This window comes from Populus euphratica, unplaced genomic scaffold (assembly GCF_000495115.2).
Source record: "Populus euphratica unplaced genomic scaffold, PopEup_1.0 scaffold51.1, whole genome shotgun sequence".
Taxonomy (NCBI): Eukaryota; Viridiplantae; Streptophyta; class Magnoliopsida; order Malpighiales; family Salicaceae; genus Populus; species Populus euphratica.
Genome location: NW_011499932.1, coordinates 551,227 through 577,050, shown reverse-complemented (window position 1 = coordinate 577,050; position 25,824 = coordinate 551,227). Strand labels below are relative to the sequence as shown.

At 34.3% G+C, this 25,824-nt stretch overlaps 4 protein-coding genes across 8 annotated transcripts in view; 3 read left to right on the top strand and 1 right to left on the bottom strand.

Moving 5' to 3' along the window:
- The first annotated feature begins 3,509 nt into the window (after positions 1-3,509).
- LOC105136138 (vesicle-associated membrane protein 711-like) lies at positions 3,510-6,428 on the top strand. 3 transcript variants are annotated; one of them, XM_011041355.1, is made up of 5 exons: positions 3,510-3,644; positions 3,730-3,954; positions 4,894-5,084; positions 5,478-5,641; positions 5,783-6,227. In XM_011041355.1, exons 2-5 carry the CDS (start codon positions 3,738-3,740, stop codon positions 5,871-5,873), a joined length of 663 nt encoding a protein of 220 aa, XP_011039657.1. In that variant the 5' UTR covers positions 3,510-3,644; positions 3,730-3,737; the 3' UTR covers positions 5,874-6,227. The 3 variants fall into 3 exon arrangements, with proteins under 3 accessions (XP_011039657.1, XP_011039659.1, XP_011039658.1); XM_011041357.1 differs by lacking the exon at positions 3,510-3,644 and adding an exon at positions 6,282-6,428 and having other exon boundaries at positions 3,651-3,954; positions 5,783-5,897; XM_011041356.1 differs by lacking the exon at positions 3,510-3,644 and adding an exon at positions 6,277-6,428 and having other exon boundaries at positions 3,651-3,954; positions 5,783-5,897.
- Positions 6,429-7,357: 929 nt separating this feature from the next.
- On the bottom strand, positions 7,358-10,265 carry LOC105136137 (protein FAR1-RELATED SEQUENCE 6-like). 2 transcript variants are annotated; one of them, XM_011041354.1, is made up of 3 exons: positions 10,035-10,265; positions 8,723-9,549; positions 7,358-8,608 (listed from the first exon to the last, which is right to left on the bottom strand). In XM_011041354.1, exons 2-3 carry the CDS (start codon positions 9,547-9,549, stop codon positions 7,537-7,539), a joined length of 1,899 nt encoding a protein of 632 aa, XP_011039656.1. In that variant the 5' UTR covers positions 10,035-10,265; the 3' UTR covers positions 7,358-7,536. The 2 variants fall into 2 exon arrangements, with proteins under 2 accessions (XP_011039656.1, XP_011039655.1); XM_011041353.1 differs by having other exon boundaries at positions 7,358-9,549.
- Positions 10,266-13,746: 3,481 nt separating this feature from the next.
- Positions 13,747-22,539, top strand: LOC105136134 (uncharacterized). 2 transcript variants are annotated; one of them, XM_011041352.1, is made up of 10 exons: positions 13,747-15,323; positions 15,887-16,360; positions 16,456-16,757; positions 17,372-18,097; positions 18,180-18,458; positions 18,593-18,754; positions 18,843-19,781; positions 19,866-20,081; positions 20,987-21,247; positions 21,807-22,539. In XM_011041352.1, the coding sequence occupies exons 1-10, from the start codon at positions 13,904-13,906 to the stop codon at positions 22,146-22,148; spliced, it is 5,121 nt and encodes a 1,706-aa protein (XP_011039654.1). In that variant the 5' UTR covers positions 13,747-13,903; the 3' UTR covers positions 22,149-22,539. The 2 variants fall into 2 exon arrangements, with proteins under 2 accessions (XP_011039654.1, XP_011039653.1); XM_011041351.1 differs by having other exon boundaries at positions 18,168-18,458.
- A 2,809-nt stretch (positions 22,540-25,348) lies between these two features.
- Positions 25,349-25,824, top strand: part of LOC105136133 (uncharacterized) — a 5,529-nt gene continuing 5,053 nt past the window's right edge. Inside the window, exon 1 of the mRNA XM_011041349.1 lies at positions 25,349-25,516. The gene's annotated coding sequence lies outside the window, so the exon portion shown is untranslated. The remainder of the gene's footprint in view (positions 25,517-25,824) is intronic.

Here is a 25,824-nt window from a genome sequence, read left to right as displayed (position 1 = left end):
AAAACATATAATTCAACCGTACTCCCAACCATGCCTAAATTCAAGTCTCAAATCATGTTTCAAGAAGTGAAATTTTAGTAGATTCTTTTATAGATCTTGATTGGGATGAAGCAGTTCCAATGATGCTACCAATCCACGCATGAAGAAGAGAGACTTTGAGGTAATCACACTTTATCAGCTAACATATGCATTTTGCAAATTCTTTATTACTATTATTTAAATTCTCAATATATATAAATGCTACACAGCTAGTTCGTATCATTCATAGTTACTATTATTTTTCTAACTTTGCTTCGAGATTTGTAAGATTTAAACGAGATAAAATTGGATGGTTATTATTTTTAAATTAATATTTTGTAGTGTTTTATTATTATTATTATTGTGATGTATTAATATTAAAAATAAATAAAATAATAATTTTAATATATTTTTAAATAAAAAATACTTAAAAAAATAACTTATATCACAATTCACAATATTAAACACACAACAATATGTGAAAACTTTCACTTAGTTTATCATCATGAAAGCCTTATTGCACTTCCATGCAAAAATTTTTTAAGTTGTGTTGAAACAATGAACAAATCTAATAAAAATATTAAAATTATCTCAAAATATAATTATGAATATCATTTTATCAGTATAACAGTTTGAAACTTCTTTCTAATGGTGTGTTTAGACTGTATTCTTTTAAAATTTAATTTTTTATTTAAATTTAAATTTTTTTATATATTTTTCAAATAATTTTGATATGCTGAAATTAAAAATAATTTTTTAAGAATAAAAAATATCATTTTAATATGTTTTTAAGCAGAAAACACTTTAAACCTTAACAACTATCACATTTTAAAACACAACAAATAACATCCAACCACACCATGCAACCTTTAGACGGGATCTATTTTAAGGTGGTTGAGAGTGTCATATTTTTTTGAAGTTTTTTTTTATTTTTAAAAAATTATTTTGACATTAATATATTAAAATAATTTAAAAATACTAAAAAAATATTAATTTAAAATAAAAAATAATTTTTTAAAAATAATTTTAAAATATAAAAACAAACTAAGTGATACATTTTTAGTTTCAAAACCTTCTTTTCTTTACTGGACAGGAGAAATGGGCCTAAATTAAGATAGAAGACCTTCTTTCCTTTACTGGGACAGGAGAAATGGGCCTAAATTAAGATAGAAAGATGAGAGGAAAGAAGGGGAGATGTTTTGAAGAGATTAAAGCAAAGGCAAAGGTGAGCGGAGAAAGGAAATTTGATTTTATCAAACAGTTTGAAACTTTTCTCTAATAGTGTTTTTAGACCGTGTTCTTTTAAAATTTTATTTTTTATTTAAAATTAAATTTTTTATATTTTTAAATTATTATGATGTGATGATATCAAATATTATTTTTAAAAAATAAAAAATATATTATTTTGATATACTTCCAAACAAAAAATATTTTAAACCTGAATTACTGTTACATTTTCAAACATAACAAATAACAAGTTAATCATATCATACAACTTTTGAAAGAGATTTATTTCAAAATGTTTGAGAGTATGATAAGAATAACTTTTCAAAGTGTTTTTTTATTTGAAGATATATTAAAATAAAATTTTTTATTTTAAAAAAATTATTTTTAATATCATCATATTAAAATAATTTAAAAATTAAAATTAAAATTAATTTAAAATAAAAAATTAATTTTTTTAAAAAACATTTATAAAACACAAAAACAAACTAATTGTGTTACATTTTCAGTTTCAAAACTTTCTTTCCTTCGCGGGGACAGAAGAAATGGACCTAAATTAAGATAGAAAGACGAGAGGAAAGAAGGGGAGATGTGTTTTGAAGAGATGAAAAGAAAGGCAAATGTGAGAGGAGAAAGCAGAGGGAAAGAAAGGGAAAGGGAAAAAAGAGAAAGTAAATAAAATCGATTTATAAATATTTTACTTTTTAAAAAATAATTAAAATTTAGTGCTAGCCCGGTATCTATTATATAAAATGTAATTTTGTAGAATATAAAAGTAAAGTGTTACTTCACTGGGATAATCGGGGTAATAAAAAGAGATCCCCTCATCATTAACGAGACATTAAATGAACATTTTCAAAAAACAATAAACAAAATAAATGAGCAGTTATAAAATAAAAAAAACTGAGATGTCAGCATCTTATTAATTGTGTATATACAGACACTGTCCATGTATGGGAAATTGCTATTTCCCTTGTTTTCCTGGGAAGATACTTGCTTAGAAAATGATGGATTGCCTGTAATTTCGAGTAGAAACAGGAGGATTTTCCTATATATTGAAGATTTCTGGACTTTTAATTTCTTTTTTTTGTTACTCCTTCATAAATAATCTGTACGAAATCCAATTGATTTTTTTTTTTAATAGCTATTCTCTCGAGTGGATGACAAAGACTCAGTCAATAGGTTGGATTATTGAGTTGTCAGATCAATCTGAACCTATTATAAAATAACATTGGTTTTGTTGATTTTTAATGAAATGATATTTTGTAATAAAAATAAAAAAATAATTGAAGCATGTTATTTTATTTTTTATTTTTAAAAATTATATTTTGTAGTAATATATAAAAAATAATTTAAATTATTAAAAAAATTAATTTTTTAAAATAAATTAAACCGACAACTTAACACAACAAGTATCTGTAATTACAACTGTTTTACAGGGACAGCTGATCTCACTTGACAGAAACCGAAGCTCGATAGTTTTGCCTAGCCGGATGGGTCATGGCTTGTCCCTCTGACCCAGTAGTTACCTGTCTAGGTCAGGGGATGGTTCTGTTCAGAAGAAATGTTTGTCAAGAGGGTCCGGTTCGTGAGAGAACACTACATGTACGGACACACAACTTTCTTGTTCCCTTTCTTTTCTAGGAAAAATGGCGTGTGATGCATTAAAATAGTTTGTCGTGTGATGCATTAAAATGCACATGTTGAATTTTTTTAATAATTTATTTAAATATTCACAAAAAAAATTAAATTTATGATATTAATTATATATGAAAATATAAAAAATAATTGTAATCTCTTGCATTGCTTAAAAAGTGTTTATATATATATATATAAAACTGTATTATTTATATTAATAAAACAACAAAAAAATTGTAAAAAAATCCAAAGAGAACCTCCAAATATATTCTTCAAAATTACCATGAACTTAATTATATATATTAATTTTATTTTTTAAATTAAAGTATTACAAGAAGGCTCTATGATTTTCACATGCCCTAACCACCTTCACACAAAACAAACCTGAAATTTGCTAAGTATAAGAATTTGTTGCAATGTTCCATTATCTTGCATTATTCATGTAAAATTTAGTCATTTATGAACGTTATGGAAAAAAATAAATAAATGGAATTGACGTAAAATTATAGTAATCTTCCATTATCATAGACAAAGATATTTATAGATATTTTTTAAATAAAAATTATTATAGAAATAAATTTATTTTTATATTCTATATTCTTTTAATCGAATATATTTTGAGACACTGATTAAAATGCAATCCAATCCAATCTCACCCAGTTAATAATTAATAATCAATTAATAATACGTATCCCACTAAATTCCCTTCCCCTTCCCTCGGTTTCTTCTGTTTTTTACAACAAGTAGGCTCACCACTTCCCTTTCAATTCTTAATCTATAGCTACAAACTAATTAAAAATAATAAGAAAGGATACTCCTTCCAACAGAGAGAAAAATCGATCGTTCATTAGATCCCAATGGCGATCCTGTACGCGCTAGTGGCTAGGGGATCGGTGGTGCTAGCGGAGTTTAGCTCTACAGCAACGAACGCAAGCGCGATTGCTAGGCAAATACTGGATAAGATACCTGGCAATGATGATAGCAACGTCTCTTACTCTCAAGATCGTTATATTTTTCATGTTAAACGCACCGATGGCCTCGCCGTTCTTTGCATGGCCGATGATACCGCCGGCAGTAAGATTTTTTTCAATCCCCTTGTTTTTTTTTCCACTTAATTTCGCATGAATTAATTTAATTTTTGTTAATTACGGATTTTAGGATCTCAGTTACGATTTCTTCGTTGTGATTATGTTATGTGTTGCGTTGGATGACATTTAAAGAAACATGGGATTTTTGGACTTGAGCTACTACGCATGTTGGAGAATTAGTTGAATTTGTTAGAAATTTCATAGCTTTGTCTAGTGGTATTATCACACTTGTTTGTGGGCAACTGAAATTAAGTTTATCTCATCGTCTAGGCGAAGACTAGGAATCATATTTAGCAAACCCAACCTAGAGTTCGACTCGGCCAAGGCCCATGTTGCTGATCGGCCAGGTCAACCCGAACTTTAATTTTTTTAAAAAAAAACTGAAACAACTTGGCTCTAAAAAATCCGGGTTTTTCCAGCCCTGGGTCAGTGGATTGACCTGTCAGGCTGGGTCGGTTCAGAGCTATTCTAGGAATTAATCGCTGGATTTTAGGATGCAAGCCACGATGTGTGAAACCATTAAAAGTTTGCAGCTTATCAAGTCTATAGATTAATTGAATATCAGACATTTGATTTTTGTGGTGGGTATAGGTTTATGATGGATTAGTTGAGGATCGGAAATGTATTGCGTGCGGGAAAGTTCTGATATTTTAGCTGAAGGCAAGTCATTCACTGTCACAATTACTGCGTTTTGATGTTTTAGGGAGCTGTGTTAATGCTTTTCTTAGGAGTCGACCTATACCTGTTTGGAGACTGAGTGAATTCTTTAAAAGTTTTTAACTTTATTTACTTGACATATAAAATTGAATGCTTCGCCTTTGATTTTAAAGCGGGTCTAGCACCTCTAGATTGTTGGATTCCTGGGATGAATATAAGAAGTAAATTGTATGGGAAAAATTGATGATAATGTTGATTTTATGTCCAGGAAGAATTCCGTTTGCATTTCTTGAGGACATTCATCAGAGATTTGCCAGGACTTACGGACGTGCAGTTATTACAGCTCAAGCCTATGCCATGAATGATGAGTTCTCAAGAGTTTTGAGCCAACAAATGGAGTACTACACTAATGATCCGAATGCAGATAGGATAAATAGACTGAAAGGTGAAATGAGCCAGGTGAACTTGATTGAATCATGATTGCTATCTCTTGGATCGATTTATGAATTTTGAGGGTGGTTTTTAATTATTTACCAATTCATGATAGATGTCTGGAATAATGTTTTATTTTAGATTTTGTGCTTTGAAATGTGGATTCTGCTGTCCAGTTGCTCTGTCAAACTGTGGTGTTAGGTTGAATGACTTTTCCGTGGTCTCGAGTCCTACTTGGGTACTGAATAATGAAATTAATGGTATATGAAGGATATACACCATTATTATCATCGTAGTTAGAATGGAAACTTACTCTAACACTCAATAATTATTCTATAAATTTCCAGTTGAAGGATCCTGTCTAAGTTTTTCATTTTAAACAGACTTGTAATTTCAAAATTTGCTGTTGTTTTGTAATAGGTGCGAAATGTTATGATTGAGAACATTGACAAAGTTTTGGAGAGAGGTGATCGCTTGGAATTGCTTGTAGATAAAACCGCCAACATGCAAGGAAACACCTTCCGTTTCAGAAAGCAAGCTCGTCGTTTCAGCAGCGCAGTATGGTGGAGAAATGTCAAGCTCACGTATGTTCTCCAAATGAATTGTTGTTGATGTCTAACTACATGCATGAATGCATTTCAAGAATTTCTTTCAGCATTTACCCACTTGAAACCAGAGATACTTGAATTTCTTGCTCACTGACTAATTTTTTTGACGTCTCGCAGGGTTGCTTTGATTTTACTCCTACTAGTGATTATCTATGTTGTGCTGGCCTTTGTATGCCATGGAGTTACACTGCCTACATGCCGAAAGTAAAGAGCAACTTTTGAGTGAGATCTGGTGTGCTATGTGCTTGCATTTTTTTATTAATTAATTTATTTTTCTCAGTAAAGAGCAACTTTTGAGTGAGATCTGGTGTGCTTTGTGCTTGCATTTTTTTATTAATTAATTTATTTTTCTAAGAACATGGGTTTTTCTGTTTGAAATTTCTCTCCTCGTAGTTGTATTAAATTTCTTCTTTCAAGCAATGTGAAATACTTGAATTATCCGGGCCTGTGCTCGCACTTCTTGTTAACAGACTGCCTTGTGGAAACAAAGTGATGCAGGCTGGATGCTTATTGAAGCATGTGATTGATATAATAGTTATTTGAGTACCAATATTTTTGTGAATCTTTTCAGCTAAGGTATAATTATACATTTCTCTTGTTTCCGATGTCAAAAAAGCCCTTCATGTGTGTGCAGCCTTCAGTATTATCGACGGGAAGGGAGAGGGGAAGCACCTGTCAAGTTTCCAGAGTCTTGTTTATTTTTCTTCCCTCAGAAAGATGCATCTTCTGTGGAATGAAGCTTGACATACTTTGCCATGGTTAAGAAACTCATGGGTATAGTGGTGTTTGAAAGTGTGGTAGTAATTGTTTTTCAAAATATTTTTTTAAAATAATTATTTTTAATATCAGAATATTAAAATAATTTAAAAATTAATTTTAAGTAAATTTTTTTACCTCACTCCTGCTTGAAAGTCAATAATTCAATACTAAGCAGGAGCTTAATATATAAAAAAACACATTGGAAACTCCATCAAGGTATTTGCTCCATCACAAGGGGGAGACTTTTAAATTCTAGTACATGTGCTTACCAATTTTGCAGCACATGTTCTTCATTTGCAAATATTTATTCCCAGCCATTCATCCCTGAAGATTACCACGTTATATCAATGAATCGTGCCGTCCTGGCCTCCTCGGTTGGAAGGAAAAAATATAAAGAAGCCTTTCAGAGGTAATTCATGGAGTAAATTAGAGATGATTAGCTAAAGCATTATTTTTTTGATATTGTTCTGGAAGGAATATTTTTTATTTGAAAATGTACTAAAATAACAATTTTTTTAATATTAAAACATTAAAATAATAATAATAATTAAAAAAAACTATCCAACGACAATAACAAACCAATGGAAGTTGTGCAAAGTGTAATTGGTGTCTTGCAAGAAGTTTCCTTGTTTTTGCCAATTCAAGGTGCATCTTTGTTGTGCCTTGAATTTATTTAATATTGTAATAAAAATTATTTTTTAAAATATTTTTTATATAGAAATTCATTAAAATAAAATATTTTTAAATTTTTTAAATTTATTTTTGATATTAATATATCAAAACAATAAAAATAATATAAATTTTGAGAAAACATCATTCAAAACACAAAAACAAACACATGAAGGACTAGTTCAAACCCATGTCCTGGAACTTGAACTTACTGTGTAGTGCTGTTTGCATTGTGAACCAAGGCTATAGAACATAGCAAAAACATTCTCAATGACCAAACTAGAATAACGCTTGCCACAAGTTCAAAGAATCAAAGACATGGGAAACCTCGTATAAGATGCATATCTTCCACCAGTGGCATGAGAAGAAAGTATAATAGACACCGCAAGAAGTTTTACAAATCGGCATTTTCTAATTTCTAGTTAGTTTCTACATATAGGAATTTACACCAAGTTGTCCTCTGCAAGATTGAAATTGTTCAACAACTTTTCCAGTTCTTGCAATGCAATCTTATAATGATCTGAAGACCCTGCTCCTACTTCCACAACTGGAATGGCATACCTATACAGAAGATTATGCCAGTAAATTGGGTTATCCACATCAACGTCACCGGAATTGTGATCTAGAAGACCCCTGCGCTTATAATCTTTGGCCCAACGTGGCAGAATGTAGCGAGAAGGGACTTCTTCCACACCATTATAATTAAGCACGTTCAAGGCGTGCCTACATAGATAACCTTTGTAATTGAACAAACTGCATATGCATCGGATATCTGCTTGACTTGTATCATATAAAACTTCAAAATGCCTAACCTCCTTCTCACTTCCTGCAACTTCAACTCGTTCTTTGACTACGTATGTCGCTATTTGTCCATTAACTCTCAGCTGTTTTGTGTTAAAACAAGAATACATCCCCTCAACTTCAGACTGGAACTTTCTAAAGATTTCTTTTGTATACACTTTAGAGAGCTGCACCTCAAAGTTGCATCTTGTTTTCAACTCGTAGCTTGAATTTGTGGACTCCAGATCTGCCATGGCTTCTTTCATGTGTTTACAGTGTAGGGCGAGATCATACTTATCTACAAATTCCTTAAACGATGTATGCTTATGTACATAACCATCAAAAAAGGCATTCAAGCTCTCATCTTCTTGGATGGGGATCATTCCCACAAAAAATATGTCCTTTAAGTAGACTGGAACCCACGCTTGTCTTTCTTCATACAACGTTTGAAGCCATTTATTATCACCAAGACCATGGCACTTGATCATGTCAGCCCAAGAAGTTTCAAACTCGGCTATCTTTAGGGAATTATAGACAGCTTTATTTAATTGTCTTTTGATGGCTTCATATCCCTGCAACCCTCCCAACCTCTCTGGAACTCTCTGAATGATACAACACACATTGTAACAATGACGAGCGTTTGGGAAAACCTCAGATACTGCACTTTGTAAGGGTTTGTTTTGGTCAGTAATGATAACCTGTGGAAGATGCCCTTGCATGCACTTGATCCATGCCCTGAAAATCCAGACAAAATATTCCATAGACTCGTGTCCAAGGAAGCCACATCCCAGTAACACAGATTGTCCATGGTGGTTCACACCAACAAATGAAATAAGAGGTATCTCATACCTGTTTGCCAGGCATGTTGTGTCAATTGTTACCGTGTCACAAAAGAAACCATATGCAACCCTGGACCTGGCATCAGCCCAAAACACATTCCTCAGGCGCCCCTCGTCATCGAGATCCATTACGTAAAAGAAGTTAGGATTTGTCAACTTCATGCGACAGAAGTAGTTATACACTGCAAGTGCATCTCCTTCTTTGAGTTCCAAATATTTGAAGTGATCAACATGATCAACATGCCCCCTTTCATCAACATTTAAGTACACATTACACCCAGTATTCATGAGAGCTCTACGATGCAACCTGATAGTGTGTACTTCGGTGACTGGCTCTGGTGGTGGTTGTGCTTTTTTGGCTGCAAGAACCATCCGTTTATGAGACTTATAAAACCTTTTGATTTGAGGATTCACCGGATGATTATGTTCAAGCTCAACATCAACTATTCTCCATCTTTTAGAGTCCACTAGCCTAATGACGACCATCGCAGGACAGCCAGTTCTTGTTTCCGGTCTTGGATTGTTTGCTTCACTCTTTTTCTTAAAACCTGCACTGCTGCAACTAAGTTTCGCTCTATAACGTTCTTTTCTCTTTGACCTGAACCAAGAGTTGCTCACTCTAATGCCAAAACCTTGTTCCTTCGCATAAACATTGTAAAAATCATAAGCTTCATCGAAAGAATCAAACTCCAAACCCACAGTCGGTTCTGGTCGTTCTTTCTTCGAACAATTTTCACCAGTTTCATCATCACATCCCACTGCACTGCTGTCTCCCTCAACCTCATAGTCATCGCCTTCGTCAAACACCGGCTCACTATTCAAACAAACTTCTTCCATCTGAATACAAAAGAAAAAACAAAAACACTAATTTGCAACACATACATACCAAGTATCATTGATAGGATAAAAAACAATGCTGACAACCTTAAATATCAAGTTTCACAGTGAAAGGCCAGACAGGACCATAAACAGTAATTTCATCAAAATGAACATATTAACTACCACCAATAAACTAATTATAGCATCCCTTGCTTGCTTATTTTCCAAGCACAATCTGGTCTGTTGTAACAAGTGTAGACCAAGTTAAAAGGATTACATTACAAAACATGCTTAAGGATTAAGATGCTTAGCAGAAAATATGCCAAGCAGTATTATCCAGTCCTTTGGAAACATACTTCACATTTAAGATTCTTTGTTAAATAATCTCAATTTTTTTACAGATATGATCAATTGAAACCCTAAAAAGCAAAGAAGATCGATTTTTTAGCTCTAAAAAATGAGTTGCAAATTGAAATTGAAGGGGGAATTTTGGAGGATCTTACAGTGATTACTGAGTCAGGCGGCAATCGACGGTGAATACATAGGAGTGAGTTCTGTCCGAGTTGGCGTTGAAGGAAAGTGCGAGTCACACTCGGGCTTACAGAGGTTTCGTTGATCTTTCGACTCTGGAGAACGACACGTGGGGCCTGAAGAGGCTATAAATATACAACCAGTGTTTTTTCTCTGGTAATTGTGTTTTTTTCACTTTTCGGTCCTGTAGTTTGCAAATTAACAGCGCGTTTGTTTCCACTTTGTTTATTTATGTGGCGTGGCGGAGCTAATAAATTTTAGTTTGGGGATTATTTAGGGGAAAAAAAATTAGGAGGGGCAAAATTTAATCTTCTTTTTTGTTTTAGTGCTAAAAATCTAATTTTTCAAAGAGGGATTGAAAAACTAAAAAATCTTGCCGCTGGATGTGGTGTAGCATGCTACTGTCTATACTATACTTTAATTATAAATTTAAAAATATTTAGTTAGTCAATATTCACTACAGTTTCATATGAGATTTACTACTTTAAATTTTATTTAAAAAAACTATAATTTATAATTTTTTAAAACCTATTTTTTCAAAAATGCAACATTGAAAACTATTACAATGACGAACACACATAGCCTGTGACACTTTACCTTTTGTATTGATCCATTTAAATACTATTTATTGTTTAACATAAAATATATAATATATAATATATTAATATTGAAATATTTATATATTATATTAAATTAAAAAATATATAAATATTTGACATGTGCATAAATATGATATAAATTATATCTTCAGCTAACTTCGAAACATGTTTAAAGTTAAATTTAACAATATTCATTTTATATTTATTTTTTATTAAAATAAATAAAAAATAAAAAAATTATTTATTTAGATTCACACGAGTCAGAGTCATTATTTATTATATTTATTTAAATCCCTGTCAACTAATAAATTTTTATTTTTAGTGTAAACACTTTCATTTAACACCATCAAACCATTTGGTTTTTTAAAATCCCAATCAATTTAATTATTTTATTTTACAATTTAATTTTTTTAATTATTTTTTTCTAATTTTTTCAATTTAATCAATTTTTAAATTTTTTTTACTCATCTTAATATTACCTAACATTGTGTTTGCTCTTTCCCTATCTCAAGTTCGAAAATGAAAGGTAGCCTATTATACTTTATGCTTTTTTAAAAGAACTTGTCATTTTACACGATCTCAAAGTCCAGCAAAGCCCTATCACTAATAAGCTTTTGTGCCAATTAGGTTTCAATTCTGATTAAAAGCGTATAAAGAAGATTAATTTATTTATGATGTTTTAAAATATTTTTTATTTTTTTAAAATTTATTTTCATACTATCACATCAAAAAAAATTAAAACACGTAAAAATAATTAAAAAAAATAATTTTTTTGGAAAACACAATTCAACCAAAAAAAAAAACTTAAAAAACTGTAGCCTGCTTAGGTTAGCCTATTCCCGCCGGTTAGTGAATGCTAAGGAAAAAACTGAATCGTCATGATTTCCAGTCATTCCGTTAACGTCACACGCATCTGATGGGATAGGAGAATCATCATCGCCTATGGATAGAGTCACATTGATATTTAGCTAATCCCTGACGTGGTCCAATTAAAAAAAAGAAAAAAAACAACGTGGAATTTCTGCATCCTTCCTTTAAATGGATCGTCATTCTATTCTTTTCCCCTCAAAAAGGCAATCTCTAATTAGAAAATTCTAACATTCGAAATTTCAATAAAATCACAACCATACCCCTCCAATCGAATTAGACCATGCAGTGGAAAATTAATTATGGTGGCTGGGAAGAATCTAATAATATTCCACTGTAAAAATATATAAGAAATCAAGAGATTTCTTGTGCTGCTAATTTTGTCAAGGATTATTCGTAAATAATTAAAGAGTTTTGTTAATTAATTCTGTCAAACTAATCGACTTCTTAAGAGTGATCTGATATTATTTCGGTTTTTATTTTGTTTTAAAAGTAATTATTTATTTTTGAAACAAAAATATTGATACTTCTTTTCAAAATTAGATAGAGTAGTTTCCTATAAAACTAATTGACTTTTTAAGAGTGATCTAATATTATTTATTCATAAAAATAATTAAAAAAAAAAATAATTTTTTTGAAAAACACAATTCAACCAAAAAAAAAAAACTTAAAAAACTGTAGCCTGCTTAGGTTAGCCTATTCCCGCCGGTTAGTGAATGCTAAGGAAAAAACTGAATCGTCATGATTTCCAGTCATTCCGTTAACGTCACACGCATCTGATGGGATAGGAGAATCATCATCGCCTATGGATAGAGTCACATTGATATTTAGCTAATCCCTGACGTGGTCCAATTAAAAAAAAGAAAAAAAACAACGTGGAATTTCTGCATCCTTCCTTTAAATGGATCGTCATTCTATTCTTTTCCCCTCAAAAAGGCAATCTCTAATTAGAAAATTCTAACATTCGAAATTTCAATAAAATCACAACCATACCCCTCCAATCGAATTAGACCATGCAGTGGAAAATTAATTATGGTGGCTGGGAAGAATCTAATAATATTCCACTGTAAAAATATATAAGAAATAAAGAGATTTCTTGTGCTGCTAATTTTGTCAAGGATTATTCGTAAATAATTAAAGAGTTTTGTTAATTAATTCTGTCAAACTAATCGACTTCTTAAGAGTGATCTGATATTATTTCGGTTTTTAATTTGTTTTAAAAGTAATTATTTATTTTTGAAACAAAAATATTGATACTTCTTTTCAAAATTAGATAGAGTAATTTCCTATAAAACTAATTGACTTTTTAAGAGTGATCTAATATTATTTATTATTTACTTTCTCTTTAAAAATACTTATTTATTTTTAAAACAAATATATTGATTTTTTTTCAAGATTAGATAGAGTAATTTTCTATAAAACTAATTGATTTTTTAAGAGTGATCTAATATTATTTATTATTTATTTTCTCTTTAAAAATACTTATTTATTTTTAAAACAAAAGGCTTGAGAATCAATCTCTCTCTCTCTCTCTATATATATATATATATAATTAGATAGAATGGCTTTGGAAAATTGAAACAATGGTGTTGGTATTGTTATTATCATTGATGTTATTTTTATTTTTATTTTTATTGCTTACAAAAATTCCAAATCAAATAATAAAAACAGAACATATAAATATTTTTAAACAAAAACCTTGACAATCAATTAATATTTTTTCTTAAAATTAGATTGGATAGTTTTCTATAAAACTAATAGATTTTTTAAGAGTGATCTAGAATTACTTTATTTTTTATTTTTTCTTTAAAAATACTTACTTATTTTTTTTAAAAAAACTTGAGAATCAATTTATAATTTTTTTTCAAGATTAGATAATGACTTTGAAAAATTGAAGAGTGGTGCTGGTGTTTTTGTTATTATTATTTTTTTTATAAAAATCCCAAAACAAATATATCAATGCACACAAACAAAATTAATAAATGTTTTTTTAAAAAAGTTTGCTGCCTTTACGGCTTACTGTCCACACTCCCACGCATGTGCGTCGTAACCAGGCCCCATAACGTGGACCCCACATCAAAATTTTCCTCAGCCTCACACAAACAAAACCTACACCCACGCCACACCGGATCCTGACTGCAAGAAAACCCAAAAAAACCAAAGAGAAAAAACGAAAAGAAGAAGAAGCGCATGTTGACTACAATGAGCCGTTCCCTGTCCAAGGCTCTTCTCTTACCCTCACGCCCACATATCCCTCCTCTCTTTCACCTCCTTTCTCTCTCTCTATTTTTTTTTATTGGGAACAAAAGTACAGAGAGAATTAAATTAAAAATAAATAAATAAATAACTCCAGACACCAAAACCCCTAACAAACAATGAAACACAGCAGCAGCAGCACCACCACCGCCACTTCAATGGAAGCGGCAGCCACATCTTCTACCTGCTCATCATCTGCCCCTATACCTTCTCACTCCGACCAATCCTCTCTCGGCACCTCATCATCGACAACAATGACGACAACAACAACCTCGACAATCGACGATATCACTGTGGGGACAACGCTAGACGGAACGAACGGAGCGGCAGCAGAAACCGTGACAATCGATCGGCGAGGGGAGTATTCGGCAACCTGCAAATGGACGGTACAGAGTTTTACACGTGTTAAAGCTAGGGCATTATGGAGTAAATATTTTGAGGTAGGCGGTTACGATTGCCGTTTATTAATTTACCCTAAAGGTGACTCTCAAGCTTTGCCTGGCTACATCTCAGTCTACCTTCAAATCATGGACCCGCGCGGTACATCATCGTCAAAATGGGATTGTTTTGCCAGCTACCGTTTATCCATTTTTAATCCACTTGATGATTCCAAAACTATACACCGTGATTCATGGCATCGGTTTTCCAGTAAGAAAAAATCACACGGTTGGTGTGATTTTACCCCGGCTTCTACCGTATTTGATTCCAAATTGGGCTATTTGTTTAATAATGATTGCGTTTTAATCACCGCTGATATTTTGATTTTAAACGAATCTGTTAGTTTTATGCGTGATAATAGTAGTAGTAGCACTAATAATAATGAGGTGCAGTCGGGGGTTTCGTTATCAATTTCGTCCAGTTCGGTAGCTGTGGGACCGGTATCGGATGTTTTAAGTGGCAAATGTACATGGAAAGTGCATAATTTTAGTTTGTTTAAGGAAATGATTAAGACTCAGAAGATAATGAGTCCGGTGTTTCCAGCAGGGGAATGTAATTTGAGGATCAGTGTGTATCAGAGCTCTGTGAATGGAACGGATTACTTGTCTATGTGTTTGGAGAGTAAGGATACGGAGAAGACAGGTGTTTCAGATAGGAGTTGTTGGTGTTTGTTTAGAATGTCTGTTTTGAATCAAAAGGCTGGGGGGAGCAATCATGTGCATAGGGATTCATATGGACGGTTTGCGGCAGATAATAAAAGCGGGGATAATACAAGTTTGGGGTGGAATGATTATATGAAGATGGCTGATTTTATTGGGGCTGAGTCGGGGTTTTTGGTCGATGATACTGCAGTGTTTAGTACTTCATTTCATGTGATTAAGGAGTTCAGTAGTTTTTCGAAGAATGGGGGGTTAATTGGAGGGAGGATTGGGAGTGGAGCGAGGAAGTCTGATGGGCACATGGGGAAATTCACTTGGAGGATCGAGAATTTCATGAGGTTGAAGGATCTTTTGAAGAAGAGGAAGATTACTGGTCTTTGCATCAAGAGCAGGAGGTTTCAGATTGGGAACCGGGATTGCCGACTCATTGTTTATCCTCGAGGTATGCAAGATTTTCATTAATAACATCTAGTTATGAACTTATAGTTACTCATATATCTTTATGTTGTGGACTTTTTGTATGCCTCGACTTTATTATTAAAATCTTTCCCTAACTGTTAATTACTCATATGGATAGTTGAGATGTTGTAGTTCCTGCCTGTAAACATGATAGAGTTTATTTCTTATTGTTGATAGTTGTCTGTTATGCTGGACTTATTTGAAGTAGATTCGTAATTTTTTTTTTCCAATTAGTGATGAACTCATTTAACTGGACTAAGGGGTTGCCAAACACTATGCATTGTTGTTTACTGCTTATAATTAGCTAGTTACTTTTATTTTGGTTCATAGGCTGTAATAGGAAAGAGAAGGATTTCTTGAATCAAATGCTTTATTTTTTTAAGCTAATTGTACAATTGCCAGATATGTATACCAAACTCACAGTTCTATTAATTAGCCTTATCTTTACTTATATGAATTATGGATTCAAGATAATATGTAAGCCAAACTGACAGTTTTCTAGGAGAGTGAACTGATGGGAATTTCCTATATGCTTGATGGTATCAGGGCAGTCTCAGCCACCATGCCATCTTTCAGTGTTTCTTGAAGTTACAGATTTGCGAAATACTTCTAGCGATTGGAGTTGTTTTGTGAGCCATCGATTGTCAGTTGTCAACCAGAGGATGGAAGAGAAGTCTGTCACAAAGGAATCTCAAAATCGCTATTCCAAAGCTGCAAAAGATTGGGGTTGGCGTGAATTCGTGACACTCACAAGCCTGTTTGATCAAGACTCTGGGTTTCTCGTTCAAGATACCGTTGTATTCTCTGCGGAGGTTCTCATTTTGAAAGAAACATCCATTATGCAAGATTTTACGGATCAGGATACTGAGTCAACTAATGGCACTTCCCAGATTGACAAGGTTGGGAAAAAAAGTTCATTTACATGGAAGGTGGAGAACTTCTTGTCCTTCAAAGAAATAATGGAAACTCGAAAAATATTTAGCAAGTTCTTCCAAGCTGGTGGCTGTGAGCTTCGGATTGGTGGGTAGTTATCTCTGGTTCCTTCTCAGCTGAAATTCTGGTTGCGGTTGCCTCTTTCTTTATTCAACTGATGGTCCTTATTTTTGCCATTGCAGGAGTGTATGAGTCCTTTGACACCATATGCATATATTTAGAGAGTGATCAGTCAGTTTGTAGTGATCCAGATAAAAACTTTTGGGTCAGATACAGGATGGCTGTTGTGAATCAAAAAAATCCAGCCAAGACTGTGTGGAAGGAGTCATCTATTTGTACGAAGACATGGAATAATTCTGTCCTGCAATTCATGAAGGTGTCAGATATGTTGGAAACAGATGCAGGGTTCCTCGCACGTGATACTGTTGTTTTTGTATGTGAAATTTTAGATTGCTGCCCATGGTTCGAGTTTTCAGATTTAGAGGTTAGAATTATGGTCCTTCTTCTCTTATTATTGCCTACTATTTTGTGCTTTGAGATTCTTGTATGGTGATATGCCACTTGGTTTGTGTGCTTGCTGTATGTTTTTACATGATTTTTAACCTTCTGTATACGGAGAGCTTTGTGTCCAAGTTTTTAAAATCTATTGTATTTACATCAGCCTGGCGTTTTAGATTTTACACTCTTTTAAGTTCTTTTATCTCAGAATTATAAGAATATCATTTGTTTTGGTTCATCTATGGGCCAATAGGCCTTGGAATACATAAGGGGGGTAGTTGTCCTCCATCCCCAAACCCCACCATCCCGTCCCACATGTTGGTAATTATATTTATAAGCACCACAATACAAGTCAGGAAAATGCATGTAACAATAGAAAATTCATGACTTTAGTACCAGTTCATTGGTTCTGATTTTTTTCTTTTACCTTTTGTGCGTGTTTTTTGTGTTCTAAAGATTTACTCGTTCTCTGCATCTTCCTATTTTCAATAGCCTGTACTTTGTACAATTTGTTGAGATTAGAAGTAACATGTTTTATTTGGTCCTGTCCTCTTTTTCATATGCTAGCTAGATGTTTATGTGTGTTCTGCCTTCTCTTAGGTTTTGGCATCCGAGGATGATCAGGATGCTTTAACAACTGATCCTGATGAACTCATTGATTCTGATGATAGTGAAGGAATAAGTGGAGATGAAGAAGATATCTTTAGAAACCTTCTTTCCAGAGCTGGGTTTCACCTCACATACGGAGATAATCCTTCACAGCCTCAGGTTACCTTAAGAGAAAAGCTTCTAATGGATGCTGGAGCAATTGCTGGTTTTCTGACTGGACTACGTGTTTATCTTGATGAACCAGCTAAAGTAAAGAAGCTGCTTCTTCCAACCAAGCTTTCCGGTGGCAATGATGGAAAGAAGGCTGCGAAGGCTGATGAATCTTCTCCCAGCTTGATGAATTTGTTGATGGGAGTTAAAGTTTTGCAGCAGGCAATCATAGATTTACTATTGGACATAATGGTTGAATGTTGCCAACCTTTGGAAGGAAGTTTGAATGATGATTCCTCTGATGCGCACTCAAAGCCTTCTCTTGACGGCAGTGGTGCTGCCAGCCCTTTGGAATCTGACAGGGGAAGCGGAGCAACTGAATCCACTCAATTTCCTGTACATGAAAGGTTGGATTCTGGTCTAGATGATTCTAAACGAGCATCTGCTGTACAGAGCTCTGACATAAATGGGACTAATATGCCCGGAAAAGCTCTTCCAGGACAGCCTATGTATCCACCAGTAACAACAGCAGGAGGTGCTTTGGAAAATGCTTCTCTTCGCTCTAAGGTATGAGTTTCTGCATAAATGGCAACTTTTCCTGACTAATATTTTAGTTTATATTAATTAATTGGAGAAGATGAACTTTCAGACCAAGTGGCCAGAACAATCTGAGGAGCTCTTGGGACTGATTGTTAACTCACTGAGAGCCCTAGATGGAGCTGTTCCACATGGCTGCCCAGAGCCAAGACGAAGACCTCAGTCTGCACAAAAAATTGCTCTTGTACTGGATAAAGCTCCCAAGCATCTGCAGCCAGACCTGGTTTCTTTGATTCCCAAATTGGTTGAGCATGCAGAGCATCCATTGGCGGCTTATGCACTTCTTGAAAGACTTAAAAAGCCTGATGCAGAACCTGCACTGTGGATGCCTGTAAGATAACTGTTGAATACAATAGGACACTTTTTTTGAAAGATTCCCTCTCATTTCTGACCAACTGCACATGCAACTCTTTTTTAAGTCTATTGCCAGATATCTTATTGTGTGATTTTGATGGTCACGCTTAGGTTTTTGGTGCTCTTAGTCAACTGGAGTGTGGCAGTGATGTGTGGGAGCGTGTTTTAATTCAGTCTTTTGATCTGTTGGCTGATTCAAATGATGAGCCTCTTGCTGCTACCATAGATTTTATATTCAAGGCTGCATCCCAGTGTCAACATCTTCCGGAAGCAGTATGCATTTCTTTTTCAGAATATCTTATTCTGTTGTCTGTCATGATTTATTAAATGCTCATTTAACCTGCTCTGTTATCTTTTGTAGGTCAGATCAGTTCGCACTAGGTTAAAAAACTTAGGGGCTGATGTGTCTCCTTTTGTCCTAGATTTTTTGAGCAGAACTGTGAATAGTTGGGGAGATGTTGCTGAAACCATACTAAGAGATATTGATTGTGACGCTGCCCTTGATGATAGCTGCTCAACATTGCCTTGTGGCCTCTTCTTGTTTGGAGAAAATGCATCGGCTGCTGAAAGGTTCCATGTGGTGGATGAGCAGACATTCCATTTTAGATGTCATTTTTCAGACATTTATATCCTGATTGAGATGTTATCCATACCTTGCCTTGCTGTTGAGGCTTCCCAAACATTTGAGAGGGCTGTAGCTCGAGGAGCAATTATGGCTCAATCTGTAGCAATGGTCTTGGAAAGACGCCTTGCTCAAAGATTGAATTTTAATGCCAGATTTGTTAATGAAAATTTCCAGCACACAGATGCTATAATAGAGGAAGAAGCCAGTGAACAGCTGCGAGTCCAACGTGATGATTTTTCTGTTGTTCTAGGTCTTGCTGAGACACTGGCTCTTTCTAGAGACCTTTGTGTGAAGGGATTTGTTAAGATGCTGTACACAATACTATTTAAATGGTATGCCAATGAGACCTATAGAGGGAGAATGCTAAAGAGACTTGTTGATCGTGCCACCAGTACTACTGATAATAGTTGTGATGTAGATTTAGATTTGGACATATTGGCTATTTTAGTTTGTGAGGAGCAAGAAATAGTTAAACCTGTTCTGAGCATGATGCGGGAGGTTGCTGAACTTGCAAATGTTGATCGGGCAGCTCTCTGGCACCAGCTATGTGCTAGTGAAGATGAAATTATTCGTATACGTGATGAGAGGAAAGCAGAAAATTCCAATATGGCTCGGGAGAAGGCAAATCTATTGCAAAAATTGAGTGACTGTGAGGCCACTAACAATAGGCTAAAGGTACCTCATATAATTCAGTTAGTAAACGTGTGGGGAATTTCATATGGGTGTTTATTAATGTTAATAACACTATTCAAATGACAGTCTGAAATGAAGGCTGAGATGGATCGCTTCACTCGGGAGAAGAAGGAACTTTCTGAACAAATACAAGAAGTTGAGAGTCAGCTTGAATGGCTACGTTCAGAGAGAGATGATGAAATCACAAAGCTGACAGTTGAGAAAAAAGTTCTTCAAGACCGTCTTCATGATGCTGAGACACAGCTCTCCCAATTGAAGTCCCGAAAACGGGATGAATTGAAGGTAAGACAATAAGATACTGCCTTCTTTTTTAAATCCTCTCCTTTTTACCACATCAATCCATTATGACTTGTCTCTTTTCTCAAGTGAAATACTAACTTAGCTGTCTGGTTGAAGCTCTAGTAGGTAGCCACTCCCTTCTGTCTTGTGTACCCATTCAAAATTTCATTCCAATCAAATGATCTGCAGCTGCCAATCTGGCCTTACATTCTCAATTAGTAAAGGGCATATGTGTTGTTTCTGGCTTGCTGTCTGGGAATTCTTGAGAGGAGTGGAAGGGAGGGGGAATTAAGGAAAGGGAAGGAAAGAGACTCTTTCCTTGTTTCAATTCATCATTAGGGAAATGCTAGTTAAATAATTTTCTTTGTTTGGTTAGAGAACGGGAGGGAAATGAAGTTATTATCAAGTTTCTTGTATATCCTTAGGGTATAGTTTCCTAAATTAATTAGAATGTTATGATTGGAAGTTTGGCTTCAATAGTTATGAAGTTCATAACTACCTCCATTATTCCCAGTCCAAGGGGAGACTTTTTTAAGAGTGGTGTTTAAAAATTCCCTCCATTCACCGTCTTTTGCTTTTAACTTCATTTCTTACATTTTCAAAGATTAATTATTCTATTGTGCTACATCTGATCATATTGCTTTCTTATGGAGAAATGTTTTGGAAGTAGCAATAAATTGCTTGATATTTTTTATCAACACTGTGGATATACGTGGTTGATATATTCCTGTAGAATTTGCTTCTTTGTACTTGAGATAGGTGGATGGAATTATTTTATTTAGAATATTTTCTTGGTCAGGGTTACTGTATAAAGTTTGTACTCTGGAAACAGTTTTAGCTGTTTGCATATATTCTTCTCTCTTTGGTGCTGACAGCTCTTGTGCTGCATTTTATACATGAACATGCAGAAAGTAGTAAAAGAGAAAAATGCTCTTGCTGAAAGGCTGAAGAGCGCTGAAGCTGCACGAAAAAGATTTGATGAAGAACTGAAACGGTATGCTACAGAGAATGTGACAAGGGAGGAAATCCGTCAGTCATTGGAGGATGAGGTTCGGAGATTGACAAAAACAGTTGGGCAAACTGAAGGAGAGAAGAGGGAGAAGGAAGAGCAGGTTGCTAGGTGTGAAGCATATATTGATGGGATGGAATCAAAATTGCAGGCCTGCCAGGTTTTTGCTCTTACATAATTTACACCTCTCCTGAGTATTTTACAATCACTGTCATTTCAAATCATGTTCTTATATAGAAAGCTGCCTTGGTCATGATACTTGATCAAGCTTGTGGTTCTCCATTATTGTCATTGAGAATCAAAACCATTACCTTGTTTTCAAAAGGATTGTCTTAATAATCTGCCATTTGAACTCCCCAATGCAATGTCAGTGTTTTAGGTGATAGGCTTCTTTTTTTACTTCGAATGGTTTGGGGGCAAGCATGATTAAACTTGGGATCTCTTTTGATGCTTGATTTGTTGACTGCAAGAGCAGAGCTGCTACATAACCTTATCAAGTGACAGACTCTGTTTTCTTTTATTTCCTTTCCCACTCCAATAAAACCTGGCATTTCTGCTTCACGCAGCATGAGCTTAGAATGATGTAAGCTCTTACCTATGGCATATGAATTAATCATTTGCAACCATACAATAGATTTTAACGTTAGACTTGTTATTTTCCCACCTTGGGTGAATTAGAGGCAGCAGTGTCAGATTAATGGTCATCCTTTCTTTTTCAGCAATATATCCACACCCTTGAGGCTTCTGTTCAAGATGAAATGACCCGGCATGCCCCTCTTTACGGAGCCGGATTGGAAGCTCTATCAATGCAGGAGTTGGAGACTATATCACGTATTCATGAGGAAGGTCTCAGGCAGATTCATGCCCTCCAACAGTGCAAGGGGAGTCCTGCCTCCAGTCCTCATGTGAGCCCCCACACCTTACCCCACAATCATGGGTTGTATCCTGCTGCTCCACCTTCAATGGTAGTTGGATTGCCTCCACTGATTCCAAATGGTGTTGGGATCCACAACAATGGACTCGTGAATGGAACAGTTGGTCCATGGTTTAACCATACATAAATTTCACAATTACAGGTTCGAGAATGTCAAATGCTGGCGCAGTTGCTCGCCTTATGCGGCCTGGTGAAATCTCAATATGAAGGGATGTTCCTTTTTCGAGTTACTTCTTGGCATTTTAACTGGTAGAACTGTTGGAACACTCTGAAAAAGGAAAAAAAGAAGTGAATAACACATCTCTCTCGTATGGAAGAGGGATGGGAGGGCAGTGCCTGGAAGTGAGTCCAATAGGACTAACAGCTGCAAATGCCATACTCATTTTGTTTCTTTTCATAAAAGTTAATTGTAAGGCTCATGAAAAGTTTTATCGATCATGGGCATATCTCATCACACAGCCTTTCCTCATCTTTTTTAAAGTTGAAAATAAGTTATAACTCGACGGTCCAATTAGTTGCAAACCAGTTTGATTCTCGGGTCATAACTTGACAAGAAGTAAAGTTGTGTTCCTGGTAGCCCTTTTGATAGAGAGAGGCTGGTTCGTTCGTTTGAGTCCACTGACACTGTTTACAGAGATTCTCAGTTCGACCTGTCTTGGTTCATGTGATTGCCTTAGGCGGGAATCTCTTGGTTACGAGTATAATGAGCTGGTTTAGTGTCCAGTCTAGTCCAGTTGTGAGCTAGAACATGTTCGATCTTGGCACGAAGTAAAGCTGCTGGGTCTTAGATTTCTTGTCTAATATTTTGAATGCATCAACAGCTTCAGCATGGTTGGTTGTTAGGCATTGTTACAGGACCGAGTTCACTGTCGCAAGTGATGGGCTCGAGCTTTGTCATTTTAGTGAAAGAAAAACTCTCTCTTTTCACCAGCCAGCCTGGGTGATGGGTGATGATTATGTCGTGATGCATCAAATAAAAGCAAAGATAATTGACTGGCACCGATTCTTTACTATAATTTAATTCTGAAAACAGAAGTGATTCGAGTTTTTGAATTGCACACAAGGATGAAACAGAAAAGAGAAAAGAATCAGCTGCAGAAATGGAGGGAAAAACAACACTATACTTGTGTTGCTTCCTGGTTGGTGGACACTGATCAATCAGTGTTCGCAGCGGTGTATGGCCATAAATTGTAACTGGACAGTGTAAGTGCAATATTGACGTCTTCATATTTTTCGATACACAAAAGATAAACCAAAAATAAAATACACAAGACATATTGTAAGACAAAAATAAAATTATATTTAATAGTGATATGCAAGATAAAATAATTGTTTATATGTGCTAAATGATATATTTTTGTTTTTAGGTTAACTCGGATTAATTATTCTAATTTGACTTAAATCTTTTTCTTGATTGAGTATTAAAACTATCAATTTTAAAATTAAAAGTTTTTTTATAAAAATATTTTAGAAATAAAAAATATTGTTTTTAGAGATATATCTCTCTTATTTGTATCTTTTGTTTTAAAAGTACAAAATTCACTCTAAAATTATTTTAAAAATAAAATTATTTTTATATTTTATTTTATCATTTCAATCAAACATGTTTTGTCTTTATTGTTTTTATATTTTTTTATCCCAAACAATAATAAAAATGCTATCTCCCTGGTATGAATGTGCTAAATCAGGCAGGTAAAAAGAAGTTCCTCCATTCATCGATCGATGCAAATTAAATGCTGCAATTTGGAATAGCATAAACCTATAGTTTCCTCCCTAAATTATCAGCAATATTATGAATAGTCATTTTCTAGGTGAAAAAAATGAAGACTTGTCAAGAACAAATCCTCTCCATATATCAAAATTAACTCAAACACACCCTCTAATTAAATCTTAAAACAAGAGCCAAATCTCCACCCAGCTAACACGTTCAACAAGAGAAGTCCATGCCACAACGTTCCCTTCCATCAGAAGAAATTACAGCATGACGACTCAGCCAGATAAGATCATCACCATCGTCGATCCTAAATCCTTAATCATAGGATAGACCCAACCATGTTATCGTTGACCTTTTTGCAAACGTACCATGATGGGACATGCAAGAAAATCAACACGTTCTGGAAATTAGGGCACCTGTTTTTCTAACACGGTAGTTCTTACAACATCACAGCTGATAAGATCATTGATGTAACCTAAAATCTGGCACCAGTACATAGAGCTTGATGATAGACAATTGGACATTTCTTTGTCCATTTTCAGACATAAGCTAAGCGAACTTGGTATCTAAAAAGAGAAAATTGTTTTTACAATTATCTTGTTCATTGAACCAAAATAATTTGTATTAGTTGGTATATATGGACTCGACTATGTATAATAATAAATTATTAACAATTACGTACGATGAGTCTTTATAATATGATTAATTTTGTTAAATTTTTATTTTTTATAATTAAATTTTTATTTATAATCAATAAGTCCATATAATAATTTCTCTAAAACCCTAACCAACCCCTCAAATTCCTTAAATGGAAGTCATGTATGATGCTTGTAAAATTTCATTTTTATCTATTAATCTTCTTTTTTTAAGTTTTTTAAAGAATAATAAGATGAAAGTGACGAGAAGTATAGGCCGATTCTTCAGCTTTGTCTTGATGAGTTGCTTCTTCCTTATTCATATTTGAGGAGAGGATCCGTGAACGAAGTTGAATCCTTTCTATAAGTGATTCATCAAGTCGTGCCAGACCACTTCTTCAAATTGGCTTGGTTTGACTCTGCGCTTAATATAAAAAATAAAATGAATTCATCGATTCTATTTAAATTCAACGCTAGAGAATTGATTCAAATAAAAAGTACTTCTACAGAATGATACGATATATCTTGAAAGCAAAAATTTTCCTGCATGTGTAAACTGGGCAGGACCTAGCTAGCTAGCTACCATCCACGCAGACACATATCTTGGCCTAAATTACCTCCTCATCACATAATTGAAAGACGTGTTTGGCCATTGTTTAAGTGAGAAGATCAAAGAGGATGGTGCATTTTTCTTCACTAATTACTTGTTCTTACAAACATGGGATATTTGACTAGTATATCCACACGATAAGAAAGCCAAAAACATAGGGAAGCATGTGGGGAAATGATTGTGAGACATGAAGACAGAGACATTAAAGAGGAAGAAATCAACACAAACGTGGCCGATAAATATTATTTGACTTTTGTACGTGTTCCCTTTTCTATGATTTTTCTTCCAATAAATTTCTTCCACAAGTATTTAACATTCTATATAAGCTAATCAAACTTCATTCACAAACCTCAAACTAGTAACATTCCTCCCTCTCTCGTTCCCCCCATATATTGGAGTACGTACGTAAAGCATAATTCGTCTTGCGTTAATCTTCTTCGACAGAGAGGCTGAAAGCTTCTTGATTCTGCTCTCTCTTCTGGGCATTGTTGCTTCGTAATCATCTGGGCCACTGTACCACTACGATATATATCTATGTAAGCTACTATACTTGACTTCCTCTTTAATCTCTGATCAAGTTCTTCTTTTGTAACTACTTTATGCATGGCTAACATATAATTTTTTTTTTATACCCGAATTGCCTTTGACGAGGGATAATATGGAAACAGGTTGAATTTCAAGCCCAATGGTTTGGTTATGTGTTTTTGCATGAACCTTCTTGATATATATACACCTTATTTAACTTGAATTGCAAGTTTAATTGAAGTAATTCACTACATATAGCCTGTTAGTTGCAAGGAAGAGAGGAGGGGTGGGGGGTCTCTAGGCTAGATAAACTATATAT

Coding starts and splice junctions, on each gene's coding strand:
- LOC105136138 (XM_011041357.1), top strand. CDS start 3,738: ATGGCGATCCTGTACGCGCTAGTGGCTAGGGGATCGGTGGTGCTAGCG. Junction 5,085..5,477: donor TGAAAGGTGAAATGAGCCAG/GTGAACTTGATT, acceptor GTTTTGTAATAG/GTGCGAAATGTTATGATTGA. Junction 5,642..5,782: donor TGGAGAAATGTCAAGCTCAC/GTATGTTCTCCA, acceptor GACGTCTCGCAG/GGTTGCTTTGATTTTACTCC.
- LOC105136137 (XM_011041353.1), bottom strand. CDS start 9,549: ATGGAAGAAGTTTGTTTGAATAGTGAGCCGGTGTTTGACGAAGGCGAT.
- LOC105136134 (XM_011041351.1), top strand. CDS start 13,904: ATGAAACACAGCAGCAGCAGCACCACCACCGCCACTTCAATGGAAGCG. Junction 18,459..18,592: donor AACCTGCACTGTGGATGCCT/GTAAGATAACTG, acceptor GGTCACGCTTAG/GTTTTTGGTGCTCTTAGTCA. Junction 19,782..19,865: donor CCACTAACAATAGGCTAAAG/GTACCTCATATA, acceptor TTCAAATGACAG/TCTGAAATGAAGGCTGAGAT.